We start from the raw sequence: 20,641 nt of genomic DNA on the forward strand, positions 1-20,641 counted from the left end.
GACCTTGCCAAAATTTAAACCTCTCTGCTTGACTTAAGGGCTCTGCAGGCACCTGCAGTTCTGCAACTGTGCTGACCTGGTTTGAGCAAGAGGACTGAGCAATGGATTGTAATTGCTCAAGCTTTGGGAAAGCTTGCAAACTTTTCCCAGATGTGGGAGCTATATGACTTTCCTCCAGGATCCCAAGGGGTCTTTGGTTTTTACTACTGTTAATTCACACTATCAGGATTTGGGGGGGTGTGAAAATCAGGGTTGCTTGAAAAATACTGCTAGGGAGATCTGTGATTTCTGTAACAGCTTCAAGACTCCTACCTAACATATGGGGAAGTCAGGGTCAGCCTCGAGAACTGTGAAACACACAGACTCTCTCTGCTTACAAATGATGGTCTAGTTATCTGGTTTTAATGCAAGTTTACTCTCATTACCTCTCCCCTTCTGCAAGAACTAGGCCGTTGTGCAGAAAGGAATTAAAAGATCTGCGGGGTCACTCGAGGGTTACTAAAGGTCATTCAGCTAGTGTTATTTTAATTTTTTAATGAAGTGACTTTGTGTTAACTTTCATAAAAGGTGGTAACAGCCATGAGAACAGAGAATCTTACTGCTTGCTTTCCCTTCTCTAAAGTCTTTGGAGAGAGACATGTTCTCTTCCTTGCCTCTCCACTGAACCTGTAAGGACTCTCACTGGTATTTGCCTCTTTCCCTTTCTCTGATCCAGGAACATGGCAATGGAGCCATTGACAGCTCGTTCTCCTTTGCAGATGCTGCAGTTTCAGCTGCTTGTGGTGCATTTGACCCTTGTGGTTACCCTGCTGCAGTGGCAGTCTAGCTCGGTGCTCCTGGCCAAGGCAGCTCCAGAGGTAGGTGAATATTCCCGATGGACACCACATAACCCCTCTCTTCCTAGGAGAGCTCCCAGCCACGGGATGTGGATGATACCATGGTCTCCTGGTCCTCATGCCATAAAGGGAGCAAGTATTGACTCTTCAAGGGCAAAGCTGAAGCAGGGCAATTTCTGCAGTGAAAGGAGTGATGCACTTTGCATGGTTCTGAGAGGGCTCACGGAATTCAGTGCTGCCCAGTTCAGTTGCTCCTGAAACACACTGGGTTTTCTGTATGTTAAAATATTGCGCAGTGTCGGGGAGAAAGTACCCTGCCGGTGGGGGTAGGGAGGAAAATTTTCAGCTAACACTGAAAAAAATTCCAATCCTCTCCTTAAAAGACAAATAATAGTGCGAGTCTCATAGTAGTGAGATACTGTGAGCAGTTCTCAGAAGCTGTAAGGAGAGGATTGAGGGGAGACACCCTTCATAAAACTTAGTTGAACGAGAGAGGAGAGGAGAGGAGCAGTAACTTGCCTAAGTTTGCAAAAGAAACCTGTAGATGAAATGGCAGAACTGATGTCTTGTATTTCATCCACTAAGATATGCACTGATTGTACCTTAAAATACTTCTGGTGAATTCTTTTGTTGTTGTTTTCTTGTCATCTTGACATAAAACAGATGTGACAGCAAAGATCCTTATGTAATGGTTTCATGTCATGAAAGTCAGGGATCTAAAAGTTTAATCAAAGCATCACTATTTGGCTGTAGGGTCTTTACGCAGATTTTTTTTCCCTCCCCTCTTTTAAGAGCAGCTTAGAAGCTGGGTGCACATTGCAGAATACTGACGCACCCTTCTGCCTTGCTCCTTCCAAGTGAACATGCCCTGGCTGTGCCAAATGCCCCCTCTCCACATCAGTGCTACAGCAGCTGCTGCTGTGATACCTTGAAGAGCTGGTACTCGATGGCAGATGTTTGTGAAGAGAATATAAGAACAGGACATCTTCAGGCACGTCCTGGTCCAGACTGGATCAGTGCATTTTTTTAGCTGCTGTAAAACTGCTTTAGCTGCTTTAAACTTTTGGTGTCTGTTACCACATTTGGCAATGCATTCTACTTCGTCTGTGTGCTGTGTTTAAAAGGTAGCAACTTGTATTTATTTTAAATTCACCACCTGGTGACTTTGCCAGTGAAGAAATGGGAAACTCTTTTTCTTAATAAAATATTATTAGACTCTATTTATCCATTTGCTTTTATATAACTTTCTAAGCGTTTCACTGTAATCCCCTTCCATTCCTTTCTTGGCTCTTCTGTGAAGTTGTGCTGTCTAGTTATTCATCATAGTTGTTTAGTTCATCATCATAGTTAAAAAGTATTTTTACTTTCAAGTTTGAGCAGTGTTGTAGATATTATGCCCACTAAACAGAGAGGAGAGTTCATCCTTCTTTAAAGGCACAGTTTGGTTGCAAAGTTTTGGCAACAGTTGTGTACCCCTGAAAAAGAGCAGAAAAGCCAACTAAATGCCACTTAAGGCTCAGAGAAAAATTAAGAGAATAATATGAGAGCCTTCCAAAAATATTAATAATGCTGTGTCATTATTGTGATTTTTCCTGTCATTTGATCATCCTTATGTCGATGTTGCATTTTCCTTTTATACTATCATGCTTTATGCCACCCGCCGGTAGTGAGATGTCACCATCACGCTATGGTGTGAACCACAGTAGATGTGAACGTTTTACATTATCCCTATGATGGTTTCCTTTACGTTAGTATTTAACACACTGTGTAAGAGTAAGAAAGATAGTGGCATGATTCTGAACATAGAGGAAAGTCAGGCTTAAGGCGTCTAGTAAAAGTTTTGTTTAGGGTTTTCCTTTTGCACTTAATGCCATAGAGATCAACTTGAACAAGAAGCCACATTTATGGCATAATACCTACCTTCATGCAGTAACTGCTGTCTTTTATTTTTCTGTTATTTGCAAAGCAAATACTTCACTTTCATTTCATGTGTTTCATTTCTGTCTTGATAAATCCCAATATTTTCAGCTGTTCTGAATGACTAAGTGGAGTTTCTTTATTTTGTTAAGGTATTAAGCCTAATGTCATAACTGAGGTTCAAAATTCTGTGTCAAGTCTGTATACTGTTCTTTACTTTCCTGCTCTTCACATACTGTTGCTGTGTAATGCTACTACTCAGTTTTTTGAATGTTAGTGAGTTGATTCTGCCTTTTTGTTTGTTTGTTTTCATCATTTGTTCAATTTGGATGGAAAATACTGGATACATTTTCATTACTACTTATTAGCATTCACTTAAAAAGAAAATCACTTTCCTGAAAAATATCAAAAGGGATATCAGAGCCTGCTAATGGCTATTGCATCTTTAAAAAAGATGAAATTACTAAGCTCAGGCTAGAAGTGATGCCAACCACACTGTTAAAATAGGGATAGTGGGGTGCGCTGGTTCACAAAATATGAAATAAAAAAAAAGTTATTTTGATAATAAAAAACATAGTTATTTTAATAATATTAGTAATAACAGTGAAAGGGGAGTTCAAGTCTATCAGATATCTCAACCATTCAGGGCAGCCTTCTGTGACTGGAAAATGACTAAGTTTCACAGAAGAGATTTTGGTTTAAAATATTCTGGCAGGTTCAGTGACTTTTTTAATTATTCGAACTGTTGCTTACTGTCCTTGAAATGAATTTTTCTGGAGCTTCAGCAGCAAGCAAACATCCCTGTTTTCTTTTTCAGTCTTTGGAGCCTTCTAATGTGACAGGCATGGGAACACATCCCCCTGCCAGTGAAGAGAAGTTGGCCATCGACCTATCAGCCAAACTGTTCCTCCTTGATGAGTTAGTGTCACTGGAGAATGAGGTAACCGAGACCAAGAAGAAGAGAAGCTTCCCAGGATTTGGCTCCCCAATTGACAGGATTTCTTCAAGCTCTGTTGATACAAAAGGCAAACAGAGGTAAGCTCTCTGGCTCCTAACAGTGATGAAATTAGAAGGCCTCTGTCGGTAGATTATCCAGTATGTGAGTGGCTTTTTTTTAGTCCCTAGCAAATTCACTAGGCAGTTGTGAGGTGCCTCGTATGAGGGTACCAGAATCTCTACAGAAACCACTCTGTCCAATGTGTAATTCTTCAGCTGTGATGAGTAACACATGCTGTGGTTCCCTTATCCCCACAGTGCCATCCGACTAACTGGAACATTCAAGGACATGTATTTTTCTATACACTTCTTTCCAAGCATGTGAACTATCCTTCAGTATAAAACTGCCTTTTAGGTCATGAGACTATTTACCACAAGAATGCATCTGAGGTTAAAAAACAAAGGGGCATGACTAGGCGTATTGTAATGCACACCCTGAACAGAAGTATGAAGAACACATCAGAAAACACATTACAAAATATTAGCACACAGATTACAAAATGATTCTCCAAGAAAAAAGCTTCTGGAACTTGATCTGCTCCTGATAAGCTGGGCTTAATCAATATAGCTGTTCTGTTCTATGATGAGTTTGTTAATATTTGGGCCTTCCACGCTGGAAGATATGTTTATAACTATGAGGGCTAAGGAATGATGATTGGTATGTCTGAGGAAAGCCAGTGAGTTTGGGACAAAACTAAAGGGGCTGTTCACCATATCTGAAAGAGCTAAACCATCCTGTTTCTTCCTTTCTTCTGGTTAACTGTTGTCTTTTGGATGGAATCCCCAATGCCACAAAGTATTTAATGACATACTTAAAATTTAATCTGGAAATGGAAAGTATTCACTGGAGTCAGTCAACATTACAAGTTCTTACAAGTTCTTTTTTTTTTCTTTTTTTCTTTTTTTCCCCCCTTCAAGAAGAGTTTTGCAATATTTTCTTGCTGTTTTTTCCACTTACCCACCCAATCTGCTACTAGGAGTTTTTGACTGCAGCCAAAAGTGATAAAGTAGAAAAATTTGAAAACCTCAAGTAGGGCTTTTTTTGTCTGTATAGCTCTGCATGCATGAGATCAAAACCACTAATTCTTTGTGTTTTTAGCATATTTTTCCTCTTCTGGGTAACAAATACTAGATCATTTTTGAAGTTCTAGCACCTTTTTGCAAAAATATATGGTAATCCCAGCTCGTCATGTGCTTTCTGAATGGCAAATGAGTTCCACTCTATAAGCAATAGAAGAAAATAACATGAAAAAGGAAAAGGGAAATTTTGTGGAAAACTGTCCAAATTTTCTAGCAGCTTTCCCTGAAATCAAGTAAAGATATCATGAAAACAAAATAACCCACTGCACAAAATTCTTCCCTTCCCATCATCATCTGCAGAGTTTTGCTTGAGATTATCACTTTCAGAGAGCATTTGCAGGAGTAAAGCAGAGAATTTTAAAAGCACAATCTTGTTTAGAACCTGAAAATTGAGCAAAGGGTCAGTGAAGGAAGCAGGGATTATGCTGCCATGGCTTCATATGGCCACAAGAGGGGAAGCTCAGCTGCAGGAAACCTCCCCATTTACACAACATATTAAAGCAAACTTCTGCTGCTGAAACAAATGCTCAGAAACACTACATTCTGTTTTCGTATTAAAAGCTGGAATTATGTCTATGAACATTATTTTTAACTAATAAAATACTCCTCCCTCTACCTTCTCTCACATATTTTCTCAAGTTCTTATTCAGCAAGTTATTAGGCAATGCAATATAAAGAGAAGAGAGAAAAAACAAACAAAACCCTAATACTTTCAGTCTCATCAAGAGGATTTTTAATATTCAGTTTTGTGACCAGTGTGTTGCAGGATACCCCTTGGGAAAATCCTGGTAGGCTTTCTCTGACTTGTCCCATCTGTTAGTGTGGAATACCTCCACCATTAAATAGGAGGTTTTGAAGATCCAAGGTAGGGTGTCACCTGAGCTGTATAATACCACACACAAAAAAATCTCATTTCATACATGTAATGCTTTTCCTTTATTTTATGAATAGCTGGTAACCTATGTAATTATCTGATTGTTGGTATTCATAAACAGGGTAGTGTATCAATATCAGCTTTTCTGTAAACAGGTTGCAACTCTTACCTGTCTTCAGTTTTAAGAGAAGTGAAGCATCCCATTTTTAAACACTCCTCATTAGCTGCTGCTGTGAAACTGTTCTATCTGAACAACAAAGCTGTGCGTGGGATGAATGGATGAATCAAAGATGCAACAACATTTTGATTATTGCCATGAATTTATTTTTATTTTTTGTAGTTCTTTACCTCCTCCTTTCTTTGTTTTTCCCATTCAGGAAGGTGGTTGAGCTGCCCAAGAGACGGTTTGGGATTCCTCTTGACCGGATCGGAGTGAGCCGTCTCAGCAACACGAAGGGTTAGCAGTTCATGCAAGTAAGACGCAGCGCTGCAGGTACGGCAGGTTTGGAGAACCACCCCTGTTCGTGGTTACACGGAGGTTCTCCAGGCTTGCCCATAGGTTTGCTTAGGGAGGCTTAGGGAAGGAAGGATGACTTCATAAAATGTTTATTGTGACTGTGAATTCAGATGTGATACTCTAAATTAGGAACTCTAAAGTAGGGCTTAGTATCTCCCCAAAGTAAATCTAGAATTCTTAGTCCTGCTGTACATGACCTTACAGTGCCTTTACCCAAGCCTTGCATTTCTGACTTAGGAAAATGTAATGTTCACTGTTTTCTCTCTACAGGTGCTTCTGTTCTGAGTGATTGATGCTGTGTTGGAAACATTGCAGGGTTAGGGAAGATGCATCCAAGCATGTCTTGTCATTGACTAATGATTCAACGCTCAAGGAATTGACCTCCTACAAAATCTGTTTCACATTGCATTTTACAAACAGCAACAAATTCAATTCGTCTGCTCAGAATGCTCTCTCAGATCTGCACAGTGCCACAGATAGGAGGGAACAGAAAGTGTGTGTGTTGTGTGTGTGTGTGTGTGTGTGTATATATATATATACATATAGTTTAACTGCATGGCATTCATTTCTTAAACTTGCAAAAGTTCATACTCCTAGCAAGGACTTGTTAGAATTTTTGACTATGATGGAAAACTTTCAGAGATGCCAAGAGTAGTCCATGAAAAGCAGACAATCTGCATTGCGAATTTCTTCCAGGAGGATGTTTGCTTAGTAGATGAAGGAAGAATTTAAGTTATGGGACAAACTGAAATTTTATTTGAACTGCTACTGAGGAGAAAGCATCTGTTGACATCACTAGGCGTTTGTCTAAATAAAAAACTATTACGATATCTTAGAATTTGGCCTGATGCTTTTAGCAGAATTTCTCTTATTTCTGCACAAATTCATCAATGTTTTCGTTGTATGGCAGATCCTGACATGTGATGAGAATTACAGTTTCCTCTGCTAAGCTTATGAATACATTTTACTCCTCCCTGTGTATAATATAGGAAACCATCCAGATATGAAGTCACCATCTCCTTCACAGGCCATCTGCATCATCAGCCTTATTGTAGTCTCTTAATGTGTGTATGGGGCATAATCAGACATCCAACTGTAAAAGTTCAAGCATTCTTACCCTGATAACATGTGAAAATGTGCCTGCCCTGTCCATTTCAATTCATTTTAAAACAGATTAACTTGAATCCTGTTTCATTATTTTTCACTTCCTTCCACCTTATAAAAATAAGCTAGAAAGATGCTTGCTGATAAATACTCAGGTTCCTAGCTGATCTTTCCTAAATCTCACACATTTCTCATTGGGCATGGGTTCATGTCAGTTAAGTTCTTTGGATTGATGCTCTTGATAAATCGCTTTTATAATTTCAAAAGATCTTTTTAGAGATTATGCAGGACAAAGAGAAAAAAAAATACATCTTGCTTTGACTTAATACTTACTCCATTTTAGGCAGGGAGTTGCAGTAAAGGTGGGGATAGAAATGAAGTGCTAACTTCCTAATCTTGTATGAGGCACAAGGCAGTGACCATCAGCAAAAAAATAGGAAATAATCACAAAAGGAATCTGAAAGAAAGAAGTTTAGATGTTGATGAAATTTCCAAGATAGATCTATTCTGAGGAGTGAGACTTTTAGGTCATGGTGGGAAATAAGGCTCCCTTTCAGAAGGACAGTATCTTCTGAGCATTAGCATCTAATACTTGCCTGAGAGTGGGACATACTTGGGCCATAGCAGGGACCCCACAGGTCTTATCCCTCTCCTTGTTTCCTACAAGCCCTGACTGGATCTGAGTCCAGCAACTAGGATCTTAACATCTCCCATCTAGGCTACTTCTCCTGTGAGCAATTCCACAAAACACCGCATTGCATCAAGAAGTGCACCCGTCTTTCCACTCAAGAGCTACATCAAGTGGAGTTAGGTGATCGTTTCTCCGCGGATGGGTGTAGTGTCCATGGTTATATGTAAAGTTAGTGACAAAAGCCCAAGATCTCAAAAGTCAAAAAAAGAAGAAGAGCTATAAATCCAAATTGAGGAATTATCTTGTCTTTTTGCTTCTCACAGTTCCTCTAGCCCCAGTGCTTGCATTCAATTTTTAAATTGTAAAATCCAGGCTAGATTGACTGCATGGGTGGAGCTGGCTGAATACTGACCTGAGACAAGGCTTTCTGCCTATAGCAGAAGCAAATTTGCAAACGCAGACAAGCCCAGACCCTGTCTTCTGGAGTGTGCTGCAACCATGTATCCTGAGCCTGCCCTGCAGCTTAGCAGTTATCTTACTGCACTGAGCTCACCCAGACAAGCTGCAGATAATCTGCTTGCAAGGCAGCTCTGTGTGTGTGACATGACCAGATCATGGAGGCAGTGTATTCTGAACACTTCTCCAGTTGCCTGTCAAGAGCAGCATGATCAGGACTCATTGTGTGATACATTTTGGGCAACTCAGTTTGGAAGAATCCGGTGCTGACACAGATGATTTACAAAGACACTAGAGGAATGTGAATATATTACAATGGTTGCCTGATATTAGTCTGGGTTTCTAATTAGAAAGGAGGATTTAAAGACTACAGCTGTATGCAGATGTGCCCTTCACGTAGAGAAAAACATGAAGGCACAGCAGGACAGATGTACGTGGTTGTTAATTGTTTCCTGAAACTGGGAGCTTGAAACTTCAGTCCTATACTTGTCTTCCGCTATGTCGTGTGCGCTACCTGGGAGAGACCAGCAGCTGTTCTGCTCCTCTGCCCCATCCTTGTCACAACATGCTGAGGCCTCCTGTGATTCAGAAAGCACTTGTAAAATCCATTAAAGAAATGATATCTGAAAGACTGAACACCATAATGTTTTTCATAGACAGTACTGGATAGCCTCAGTCACTGGGTGTAACATAGAGGTTAATAAATGTGAAGTGGGTGAACACTACAGCAAGCATTGCAAGCTCTTCGCCTTGTGCACTCTCTCTGTTTGCAAAACCATTCCGTTGCCTGTGAGGATCCTGTGCTAATAAACCAACACGATCTACTAGAAAGTCTAAGGGAAATGTCTTTAATTATGAGTCAATAACTTCAACAAGAGTGACAAGACTGAGCATGGTTAAGATGTGAGCAGTACCTTGTGTGTAGCACAGTGGTCAGAAAACATGAAGTGAGAATATACTACAGCATCGAATGCGTATTAGCTTTGCCTTGTGATGTGGAAATGGCACCTGAGGACAGCAGGAGCTCCTGCTCTGCGAGTTAGGAGGATAAGCAGGACCCCTGTAGCGACATGCTGAAAGTGAGGCTAGGGAGAGCATTAACATCTTCACTCAGAACTGGTAATCAAATTGCACTCCAACACCTCTGACCAGCAGAGGTAGCCAACACAGCATCATAGAGCACCACGAGGAGAATTGTGGTAGTCTGGGTACTGGGAGCACTTGCTCCCAGCAAGTGCTCTGGTAGCACATCCTACACACTGGTAGGATGTAACACATCATGTGGACTAAATATCCCTACTAAGCAGCATGGTGCATTGCACATGCAGGGCTTCCTGTGTTTAAGATCAGACCAAGTTGTTAAAAAGCCAAAAGTGCTGTGTTTCCTGGCTTTCTCATGAGCTTGTCACACCAGGTAAGGAAGGCATGGCTACAGTTGGCAAGGAACAACAGATGGAGCCTGCTGGTCCATCCGTTCATTGCAGTGGAATTTCCTGCAGGCTGAAGGCATCTGAACAGAATAACAGCTTTGGGCACTAGGTGCAGCTCATAAGATACATCCCACTCAGCTGGAGCAGCAAGCACTTTGAGAAGGAGACACCCTTCACTTGGCAATGAGCTGTACTTTTTCCTGAATTTGCTGCTATTGTGAAAGAAACACTGTGTTCCCATGCACAGTGCAACAAAGGGAAAATCTTTCTGAATCACTACTAAGGAAATGGCAAAGAATTGATGTTAGCAGCAAATTATATATTATGAGTGATAAGACCTCACTAATTTGGTCAAGCTGCTTGTATTCCATTTATGCTTGCTTTAACCTGTAATAAAATGATATATATGGCATATCTTGCCAGAGGCCAAAGCAATTAATGTAGGATATTAATGATTTGGGAGATGTCAAGTTTTGAGGAATACGAAGTATGCAATCTGCAGTTAAATAGCATGGCTAAATAGGACTGGAGAGATACCTCAGTTCTGGTCAAAATCAGTCTACACATTAATAACACTTATTGCATTCTACTTTTGTTCACGGAACTGGAGGTCTTGAAATTAACTTGTATGGCCTCAACAATTTATTCTGTAGTTACACTTTTCAGAAACCAGCAAACATTTGCATTTTGTTTGCAAATAAACTTGAATAAAACTGCTTTAAAATAAATGTGTAGGAATCACTGATGTAATGTGACCTCTTCATTTTGAACAGGTGCAGACATAATTCTGCTGTAGAGAAAGTCAACTTGCATTAGTAGTGACCAGCCAGAAGAGCCAAAAATCTCTTCTAAAATTGTCTTTTTGAAGTGAGTAGGTGGAAGTCACTGGGGCTGGTCCACCTGCAAGACAACTGCAACCCACACATATCCACGGGGAAGAGCCAATTTTTTCCCAGTCCTGATCAAAAGGAAGGGTCTGTTCTTCAGGCACAATAAAATAGAGCTATGTTGCTATAGCTTGGTGTTTAATAGGAGCCTGTTTCACAGTAAACTTAACATGAGCTTATATCAAAGGAAGCATGCTGCCACCCTGGTCATCTACAAGGGATGAGAAAAAAAAAAAAAAACAGCATGTGTGCAACAGAAAATCTTTATTGGAATGATATCCGAAGGTCCCATACTTCTGTGCCTGTCCTCTCCCAAACTGACTGCATACAGTGACAGGACATGACAAGGAGCTCTGTTTCAGCAAGCCAGGGCAGGCAGCCCTGGAACTTCCACGTTATCCCCACTTTGCCTTCCTGTTCTGACAGTGGTAGGTCATCACAGACCTGCCTTTAGGAGGCAAAGAGGAAACCAAAACTCCACCGTGAGCAATGTCTGTGCAAGTTCAGGGCAACAAAACTAATGTTTGGCGCCTTGGGGAACCTCGTGGGATAGTGAAGAGTTTACACTGCCAGCAGACTAAATGGCACACACAGGGCTGCAGTGAAAGTTGGGAAACACTGCCAAGTAGATCAGGGAAGGTTGAATCTGGAAGGAAGGAACAGTGGTGAGGGGTAGTTGGCTACTGGCTCCTGTCACAATCCCCATTAGACTTGGATGTGGTGCAATTACAGGGGATGCATCGGAGTTAGCAGCACAAGAGAACAGAAGAAACTCTAAGACATTAATACCCAGCAAGGCAGTTTGGGGAAGGGCTTGTCTTCATTCTCCAGTCCCAACAAGCCTTCAGATGCAGTATTTCCAGAAGCAGGCTAGGGAAGGATACAAAAGGAGGATGTTAGTATCCAGGGTACTTCTAACAATTTCCCATTGTATTATAAGGATTTGCTTTTCCTTTTGCTTTGCTTTAGCAATATCTTTTTTTTTTTCTGTCTTTACTGGTCAGTAATTTTGCTGCCTCAGTTGTATGCACAGGATTTCTCACATGGGCTTGACTGGAAGAGATGGGTGCTGACTTGGAGAGATCTGAGCTCATCATAATAATAAAAGAACGAGTAGCTACTGATTTTTTAGTAGTTCAATAGCTCAGGTATGAGCTTTTCCCTAACTGGCAAGTCTTTGGATTAAGGCAGAGATTCTCTGCTTTCTAGCAGAATATCCTTTAAATCTAATTGTGGAAAGTGGTTTTATTCATTTTGGGACCCCCCCAGATGGGTAGGGCCATAAATCAGCCCAGTCAAATCAATGGCAGCTTCCAGGACTGCATATAAATTTCCGATCATCTAAGGATCACCTAAGCACTTATGCAAAGGGGACTTTTCCTTTGCACATGCAGAGAGCATCAGGGGTGAGGACAAAACCAGCTCATTTGGTTTTAGTCCAGATTCATCATCAGTGACTTCTGTTTTACAGCTATGACTTTTTTGCGAAGGAGTCCCCTGGATGTCAGCAGTAACTGGCAGTGTTCGTGAGGTTGTCAAGGACGGCCTTGCAGGAGCACTACTGCAATGTGCTCTTTGAGACACTAAAAACAGAGCGAACAAATCTCAGAGACAGTATGGCAATGAGCAACCCTGCCTTGCTGGCAGAGTGGACCAACTGGGGGACCTATTAAGATCTTAGCTCCCTGCATACTTGGTTGATTTCCACATCCTTTGTTGTTGTTGTTGTTTGGTTTTGTTGTTATTATTTTTTCCTTCAAAGGCATACACAATTGCTCCTTTTTCCTCTGTAGGGAGGCAATGACCTTGAAAGAAGGGAAAATGAGCAGTCCACTGCCTCATTATTCCCTGAGCTCTAGCTTTGTGCACCAGAGCAAAATGAGAGACACACTGAAGAAATGTGCTCATACACCTCCTGGAAAGGCAGTCATTGTCCACATAACCCCATGGTCCTCTGTGAAAAGAGGGGAGCAACACTAACTGCCTCCTGCAGAGGCAGAATTTGCAGCTCCACTGGATCTGACCCAACAGCAGACAGCGTTTGGTTACACAGAGACCTTCTCAACAGCTGCTAAGCCAGTAAGTCATTTGCAAGAGAGGACTAGGACTGCTAGAAATGCTGCCCACCTGTGGAAGCAGGAGATGTGACAGCAGAAGCCCTGGCTGGATGGCTGCACCCAGCCAGACCCGCAGACTTTAACTCAAAACCTACCGCGTTTCTTAGGCTGAGATGCTGACAGACTTTCCAAAGCATAGGCCACCTCTGACCCCTCCTCAGCTGAGAGCTGATCCTTCAACTTCTCCAGCTGTTGAAAAACAAATGCAGTAATGAACAAATGCCCCATCATGAGGAGCTCCGAGGCCTTCTGGAAAGCACAGTGCCATTCAGGGCAGGCTGCGCTGACAAGGTGGCTGGCAGCATCACTGGGGAGGACAGGTTTTTCCCTGGAAAAGGGCCCTTCCAGAAGGCTCTGCCTTTGAAGCACTCACATTTACCCCCACAGTTCCTGCTCCCCTTAGCTGTTTGTTTTGTGACAGCAATGTGGGCACTCTCTGCCCTTTCCTGCTGATGCAATCCAACCACCTCTGGAAAAGAGGCTGCACAGAAGGATATGGTACATTAAGATTCAAGTTAGTGCTTCTTCACAAGGGTGGGAGGTCCCCAGGCATCCAGACACTGCGACCCAGGGTGTCACACCTCTGTTCCTCCAGACTGTGGCTCCTATTCCTTTCCCTCTTTGCTCTTGCTAGCTTCCCTTGGTCCCAGTGATGGAAAACATTCAGCATCTTTTCCAGTGGACTGGAAATGCCTATGACCATCATCTAGACTTATGTTTTGGCAATATCACTCCCAGGAAGCCCGATCAAATATCCCTCAGCCCTAGCTTGAGGGTGGAGATGGATCTGGGAGCTCACCATATCTAGCCTGCCACACTGTTACGTTTCGTCGTCGTTGTTTTCCCAACTAAATTTGAAATCTGATGAGTGGAATTCAGCAGAACCTACAGGATCTATGTGAACACCTGTATTTGGCCTGAAGGTGAAAAGGGCTTCCACTCCCTGTGGAGACTAGGACATATTGGGAGCCACATCAAAGTTCCTGCATGACTGTTCCTGGGCCTGGAAACTTGATGTCAGATGGGCCTTCCTCTTTTTATCTACATGCGTGTGTGTGTGTGCACGTGTGTGAGTGTGTCCCGTGTGTGTGTGTACGTGTATGCGCATGCTCTCATGGCACAGCAGGACTGGTAGGTAGGGCCTTCAGTAGGGATTTTGTCTGGTGAAATGGCTGTCCCTCTAATTTGAAATAATTATTGGATTCACCCAGCTGAGGTATGGGAAGGCAGCACTAACTGTCCTTCTCTCACCCTTTCCATCCATGGATATTTCCTTCACAGCCCTTTTCTGCTGCCTTGGCCCTTTCTGGCCTGTCACTGCTGGCAGAGGCAAGAGGCGTTTCAGCCATTACTGCATTAAGTGATAGTTTTGATGCCTTTTTATGTGCTTACATTGTAACACCAGAATGAAGAGCAGGCAGATGTAAAGATAGAAAAAGACACAAAGACAACATACATGCTTGTTTAGCTGAGCTACTATTCATGCAACAATGCATATATGCATCTGTATTTCTCTCACCTGTTCAAGCTCTTCAAATTTTTTTGCCATCTCCCAGTCTGCAAGAAAAGGACAGGTATCCACATCAGTATCCACATTGCTTCCCAAAGCTCAACTCAGAAACAGTTTCAAGGCTGCACTAGGCTTTCAAAAGCTGCAAGTGGCTGAGTAAATTGCCCTGAGATATCCCATCCAGGATGTGGCAGGAGTTAGGGTGCCTGTGGATGCAATCCAAAGTAACCACCATCCAAATGGGGAAGGGCCTAGACAGCAATAGAAAATGTGGCAGGAAGGGACATGGAATTTCAGGCTCACTCCAGCAGGCTGAGGGACATGAAATCAAGCTGATGTCAAAACAGTGAAACTGTAGGAACAATACAGCTGAAGCAATGAAACTATGGGAAGCACCACCATAGGGTGGGATCAGGAAAAAATCCCACAGCGAAGACTGTGGCAGTTTTCTTGGGCAAGAAGGAGAATGCAAAGCAATCAGCTAGCTTCAAGTGCCAGTATACAAAAGAAGCAAAATAAGCAGAAGAGCTAAGAAAACACTAAAGAATGTCCCTGATAGACCCTGAAAGAAAGCCAAAAAATCCAGCCCTGGAGTTACCTCCTTTTACTGCTCTGACAGTGGTCACAGACACTGATCTGGATCTCCAAAGGGATTTAAGTGTCTAATTCCCCTGACTTCAGATAAGACTTCAGCACAGAGACGCATTGCCAAACCGGGCTTTTTTTTTTTTTTGCATTTGAAAATGAACAGAAGGATGACAAAAAAAGGGCTGGCTGCATTCTCTGTTTCTCCTTCAAGAAGGAAACAATTTAGTTGAAAGATCTTGAATATTATCTGACAGATATTCATAAAACAGAAAGAGTAACATATTATATCGGGGCTGAGTTTGAGAGACAGCATAGCGCTGGGGATGGGCTTGGAGTAGACGTGGGAGTCTTTTCCTGGCAGTGCCAGAAATTATCCACGGCAGATTCCTCTTAACTGTGTCTTTGCACATCATTGGGGTACACGCAAACAGCCGTGTACCTCTATAAGTGAATGGTGACACTTAAGAGCTTGTTATTATTTTATGCATTTTTACCTCTTTCGGAGTTTTAAGTGCCTATTTTGGTTCAACTTTCCACAAACTGTAAGCTTGGCCAATGACGGCTGTGAATAGAAAATGAACAGTGGTCGAAATTTGGAACAGATTATCTCAGGCAGGGGGAAGGAAGCTAATTTATGTATGATGCCTTGAGAAAATGCCTGCTGTAAATCCTCTGTCTGTGCTCTGCTCAGAGATTCATTATATTCAATTGTCTGGCATAGAATGCAGCCTTTCCTCTAGGAGTAATAAGTGCATTAATCCATAAACCAATCATAAAAATGTTATTTTTTGAATGCCTCTCCTCTACAAGAAAAATGCCTTTGTTAGTATAAGGATTTGATTTATTTGTATTTATGGTTTAACCACTGCCTCACTGCATTAACAAGGGGCTCGGGAAGAGCACTAAGTGATTTGATGTATTGGATTTTCATGACAGTTTCTGCTGGGCCCCCTCTCTCCTGTTTTTACAGGAAAGAACAGCTTCCTGCTCCGAGACCACCAAATATTGACCAAACCCTTCCCAGACTGTGGTGGCCGTGGGAACAGATGACCTCTGTAATCTAAGTGGACTTTGGGATTGTAGTGTCATGGAAGGCTCAAGTTCTCCATCCTATGCATCTGCAAAAATGCCACCCCACTGTGTGCTCAAGAAATGCCAGCCTGACATGGAGTTGTATCTCAAAAGCACTATGGCTATATGGGGGGTGCAGAGGGAAAGGTGACCCCCTGCCCAAAGATGCCCTGTGCCCTAAACTTAATATTCAGCACTTATCCCAGGGATGTCAGGGGAGCAGGGGCTCAGCATCATCTCTCCTTATTATTAGTCATGCCTCATATATACACATGCTCCCTTGGCAGCTCAGCATTGAGTGTCTGAGGATTTAGGTTGTAAATTTTTGGACAGTTTTGCATTGCATTGCACAGCAGGTCCAAGTAGCCCCATGAGACAGCACACCTGCTTTTAATCAGCTATAGGCAGCACACTGAAACGCAGGAGCTGAACTCTCTCCGCTTTCTGAGCAGTCTGTATTTGCTAGCAAGCTCGCCATGTAAGGAGCAGGCTCCTCGCATTCGTATGAACACAGCTGCAGGAAGCTGGGATCTCCAGCACATTCACTTACCAATGTTTTCTGGTCTCCGCCATGCGAGCTTCTTGTTCAGAAGCAGAGACAACAGGGTGTCCTCGTGACTTGTGGCTTCTCTCTCCGGATGCACTCGGTTCTCTGCAGCACATAACACACGCTTCTGTCAGTCCCTTGTGTCAGAAAGGGTGGACCCTCCATCCCCCAGCATTAATATAGAAATTAAAGCTAAGAAGTAGAGGTGAAATGTCTCCTGTCTTTCCCAGCATGGAATGAGCTTGAGGAAAGTGGAAGATGTGTGAATGTAGAATAAAATGTCCAGGCAGCGAGGTCTGCTCACAGAAAGGGTGCGGGATGGGGCAGCTCTCCCTGGCAGTTCTGGGCTGCTGGCCAGTCTCAGTGCAGCCTCACGGCCTGAGCGGCTGCCGGGAGCTGGAGCCACCACCCGCATTGACAGTCCTGACCCCCTCTGCCAGGCGGTTGCGTTCAGTGTCTCTGCAAAGGCAGCCAATAATGTGTGAGATCCTCTCTTCCTTCTCAAAGCTGTGGGTGCTCCCCACACTCTCCTCATCCCTCTTCCCAGGCCCGCAGAGGTGAGGACCAGCTCCCGTGGGGCTGAGGAACATGTAGCGCAGTGAGGAGCTCTGCAGCCCCATAGCCCACCCGTGTGCTGGTCTGGCCCGGAGCTGATCTGGTGGCATTTCAGGGTTCTTCCTGTGCAGAGCTAAAGTGTGAAGGAATTTAAAATTGTATTTTGTGTGTGCGTGGTTTTTTTTTAATTTTGTTTGTTTCTTTGTTTTTCTGATAAAACCTCTTACAGTAGCTGTAGGCCATGTATGGAGCTCCTGTTTTCCAGAAAAATCTTCCCCAGGCTGCTGTCATAAAGCAATTTGGGCCTCTCTGTGAAGTCCTTTCTTTATGTTTTCTCCCCAGTGGTTGTGGCTATGCCCTCAAAAGTGCTTGTGAAATCAGTGTCCTAGCAGTATCCAATAGGCATGGGGGGATCAGACTTATTCAGAGTCCTGAAAGCTTTCAAAGACCCTCCTAGCTCTGCCAAACGTTTCCAGAATCATCTAACACTTGGATGTTGAATTCAGTATTGAGAGGGGCAGGCTGAGAGCCAGACTTTGCAGGGAGAATGGCCATTTCCCAAAACTTTTGCTCTGAATGCCCTTGCCCCAACCAAGATACCCACAAGGCCTTAGAAGACACCCATGGAACTCATGGGTAGGGCAAGAAAATGATGCAGAAAGACATTTTTATCTCTTCCACCAAGATTTTTGAGACATCTGCTCACTCCCTTCAAGGAGGCGAGTAGGAAGAATTTGGTCTCGTGTAACTGTCTACCCTATGTAACTGTAAGGGGATGAAGACAAAAAGAGACACAAGACAAAAAAATGTAATAGATGAGCCTCAAAAGTTGCAGGAATCAGCCCCATTAGTCACAGCCACATAAATCCTTGGAAGCAGAGCGGTCCTGGCTAAAGTGATGGTCCAAGTACTTGGCTAACTCATCACTCCCTAATGTTACAGCTGAAGCCACTGGCCCTGATCGTGATCTCGAGAAACAAACCGGGGGAAGTCGGCAGAGCTGCACACGGAGCAAAACTCGCAGTTCGTGTGGGGTGCTGTGACCCTCTGTCCTAAGCTCGAAAAGCAGTTATGATTTCAAAATAGCTATTTTTAGTCATTTGGGGGCCTTGTTACAGAAAAAACAATATAAACACTCTGTGAAAAACTAAATGGCAGCAATATTTAGCTAGAGTGGCCTCAGGAATGTTTTGGTTGTCATTACAAAAATAAATAGGTGATATAGGAGGAGAAATCATTTGAAAAGCAACATGTTATTTTCTAGCCTATATTTAGCTGTTCTGATTTTTTTTTCTACTGCCAAGTCTCTCTAAGAAAGAGGATTAATGATTGACATTTCCCTGCAGAATAAGTCCAAGCTAAGATTAATTTAAATTGTGGGAGAAGAAGATATAAAAAGTAGTTTCCTGAATAAAGAAAGTTCAGCAGCACCCAACCACTGACATTTACGAGCTGTCAAATCTCATATGGTACATACTAGGATTGTTACTCTCCAATTTTGTAATATTTTTCCTTGGAAATTTTCTATCAAGAAAGAAAGCAGTACTCTTACCAGACATATTCCATCAGATCCGGTATTTTCTTACTGATTAATGGAATGTGTCACACAACCAATGCTAGACCAGAAGGACAACTATAGGTCGTGCTAATATAAGCAAGTTGTCTATGGGTAACACCCAGGTTAACTGAGTGTTTAATATAGTTGAAGGTTGATTTTATTCCCTTTCACAGACAAATGAATGTTGCCCAGCTACGACAAGCAGCAAAGCAAAGCAAAAAACAATCACCTACCTGTGACATCCAGTCTGTGTTCCAGCTTACCTTGTAGTAAATAAGGCTCTCCACGTGTAGATGGGACATACACAGTCATGGTCAAGATGGTCAGCACTCCAAGGGACAGCGGGACAGACCACATCTTCTCCATGCTCCCACCACCCAGAAGCATCTTCCTTCAGGCACGGTGGAGGACTTCAGTGCAACCCAGTGCCAGATGAGCTCACTTTTAAGAGGCAGTGAATGTGCCGTGATTGTAAATGGCCTTTGAAGGGGGGGAGAAAAAAAATCTCTTGAGATATAATTCAACCTGTCAATATGATTCACTCCTTTGGGAGTGGACAGAACAACCCAGTAACAGACGTCATATGGAACCTGTTCAATATATCTCGTATCAGACGAATCTAATGAATTCTGATGTTCCCACAGGCATGGACTGTCCACGCACATTGATATACATTCCATACGTAGATACATTAAAATATTTTTTCAAGGTTGTTGTTTTAATGATGTTCAGACATGCGGACTCCCACGTTAGCAAGGAAGATTTTGTCTAACGTACAACCTGCCATAAGTCACCAGTTTGGACAGAATCGGGTTAATGGGGTTTTGTAATTTATCATCGCACATTCTAGTGCCTATATTAATTAACATGAGATAGAATGAGTGCTGAAATGGTGGGAAACAGAGGGGCAGAGCTCTTTTCATTTAACTAATTGGAGGATATTGAGTGTGTCTCCTTCACAGTGACTTACAGCTTTGTCAACAGGAAAAGCATCACACCCTATTTTGAGATTGTGTCTGAGTGGGGAAGTTCAGATTTGGCAGCAGATATGGAACACATCAAGGATGGGCAACTACCTCAAGTCTTGTCCAGAAGGAAAAATAATGATGGTCAGATACAATTCTGGTTGCACAGCCATATTTTACTAGTTGATTTGTTAGAATAAAGCATTGAGGCATGCTGCATATGGTCCATGTCTGTTCTAAGGATATGACATCTCAGTTTGGCTTCTATTTATTGCCTGTCCATTTCTATAGATAAGGGAGCTGCTATTCACATGTTATTACAACCTCACCAAGAGAGATGCTGTAAGAATAACAGCGCTAAACTTTCTTCTTCACTTTTGCTTCGTATGCCAATCATGATCTGCAAAACTGAGTCATCTGTACTCTGCTTTGGCCAAGCACTGACATGTACATAGACTCCTAGTGAATCACATCATGTGCTTTTTTGACACCCCTCATGCCAGATGAGCCAACATAACTGTATCTGATGGTACCTGCATTTCGTCTTAACTCAAAAGATCATATAATTTCTGTGTTTGGACTTCTGGTCCTCAGTGCTTCCAACACCTTGCTGTGGAGCTAAATTGGCTATAGAATGACTAACCTGTTAATATTGCTTTTAAAAGCTTTTCTTTTAAGTAAAAAAATATGGCAGGAGAGAAAAGGGAATTCCTTTTTTTTTTTTTTTCTAATAAGTATCTATGAAAATGAATGAGGTCATTCCATGAGGAAATACTTCTCTACTGAGGAAATATTCCAGTTTTTCCCTTCAGATATATATGAATAAAACAAACTTTACTTTCAGTCTTGGGAACCAATCATCCACCAGCTGAAGTACTTCCCATTCCTTTTTCATGATCTGTGAAATTCTCCTTGGACAAAAAGACCTGCATCCTATTCAAAGACACTTTTCCAGTCATATCATTCTCTGTAAGTCTGAGTCCAGGGTGACTCAAAACCAAA

The 20,641-nt window shown here is 42.4% G+C and overlaps 2 protein-coding genes across 3 annotated transcripts; one reads left to right on the forward strand and one right to left on the reverse strand.

The window, feature by feature from the left end:
* The first annotated feature begins 745 nt into the window (after window positions 1-745).
* Window positions 746-6,717, forward strand: OSTN (osteocrin). 2 transcript variants are annotated; one of them, XM_088525602.1, is made up of 4 exons: window positions 746-857; window positions 3,571-3,788; window positions 6,081-6,196; window positions 6,491-6,717. In XM_088525602.1, the coding sequence occupies exons 1-3, from the start codon at window positions 759-761 to the stop codon at window positions 6,163-6,165; spliced, it is 402 nt and encodes a 133-aa protein (XP_088381728.1). In that variant the 5' UTR covers window positions 746-758; the 3' UTR covers window positions 6,166-6,196; window positions 6,491-6,717. The 2 variants fall into 2 exon arrangements, with proteins under 2 accessions (XP_088381728.1, XP_088381730.1); XM_088525604.1 differs by having other exon boundaries at window positions 6,081-6,177.
* A 4,635-nt stretch (window positions 6,718-11,352) lies between these two features.
* UTS2B (urotensin 2B) lies at window positions 11,353-19,087 on the reverse strand. Its single transcript, XM_088525605.1, has 5 exons — window positions 18,938-19,087; window positions 16,565-16,666; window positions 14,365-14,402; window positions 12,941-13,034; window positions 11,353-11,598 (listed from the first exon to the last, which is right to left on the reverse strand). Exons 1-5 carry the CDS (start codon window positions 19,059-19,061, stop codon window positions 11,573-11,575), a joined length of 384 nt encoding a protein of 127 aa, XP_088381731.1. The 5' UTR covers window positions 19,062-19,087; the 3' UTR covers window positions 11,353-11,572.
* Between the last annotated feature and the right edge of the window lie 1,554 nt (window positions 19,088-20,641).

The sequence above is a fragment of the Tinamus guttatus genome, unplaced genomic scaffold, assembly GCF_059628265.1.
Source record: "Tinamus guttatus ecotype Peru unplaced genomic scaffold, ASM5962826v1 Tinamus_guttatus_pri_ptg000227l, whole genome shotgun sequence".
Lineage (NCBI taxonomy): Eukaryota > Metazoa > Chordata > Aves > Tinamiformes > Tinamidae > Tinamus > Tinamus guttatus.

Bases quoted from the DNA above. Each gene is read 5' to 3' on its own strand.
- OSTN (XM_088525602.1), top strand. From the start codon at position 759: ATGCTGCAGTTTCAGCTGCTTGTGGTGCATTTGACCCTTGTGGTTACC. The intron at 858-3,570 runs GTAGGTGAATAT...TTTCTTTTTCAG, and splicing joins TGGCCAAGGCAGCTCCAGAG to TCTTTGGAGCCTTCTAATGT. The intron at 3,789-6,080 runs GTAAGCTCTCTG...TTTCCCATTCAG, and splicing joins GATACAAAAGGCAAACAGAG to GAAGGTGGTTGAGCTGCCCA.
- UTS2B (XM_088525605.1), bottom strand. From the start codon at position 19,061: ATGCTTCTGGGTGGTGGGAGCATGGAGAAGATGTGGTCTGTCCCGCTG. The intron at 16,667-18,937 runs GTAAGCTGGAAC...TATGTGCTGCAG, and splicing joins AGAGCCTTATTTACTACAAG to AGAACCGAGTGCATCCGGAG. The intron at 14,403-16,564 runs GTAAGTGAATGT...CTTTTCTTGCAG, and splicing joins GCGGAGACCAGAAAACATTG to ACTGGGAGATGGCAAAAAAA.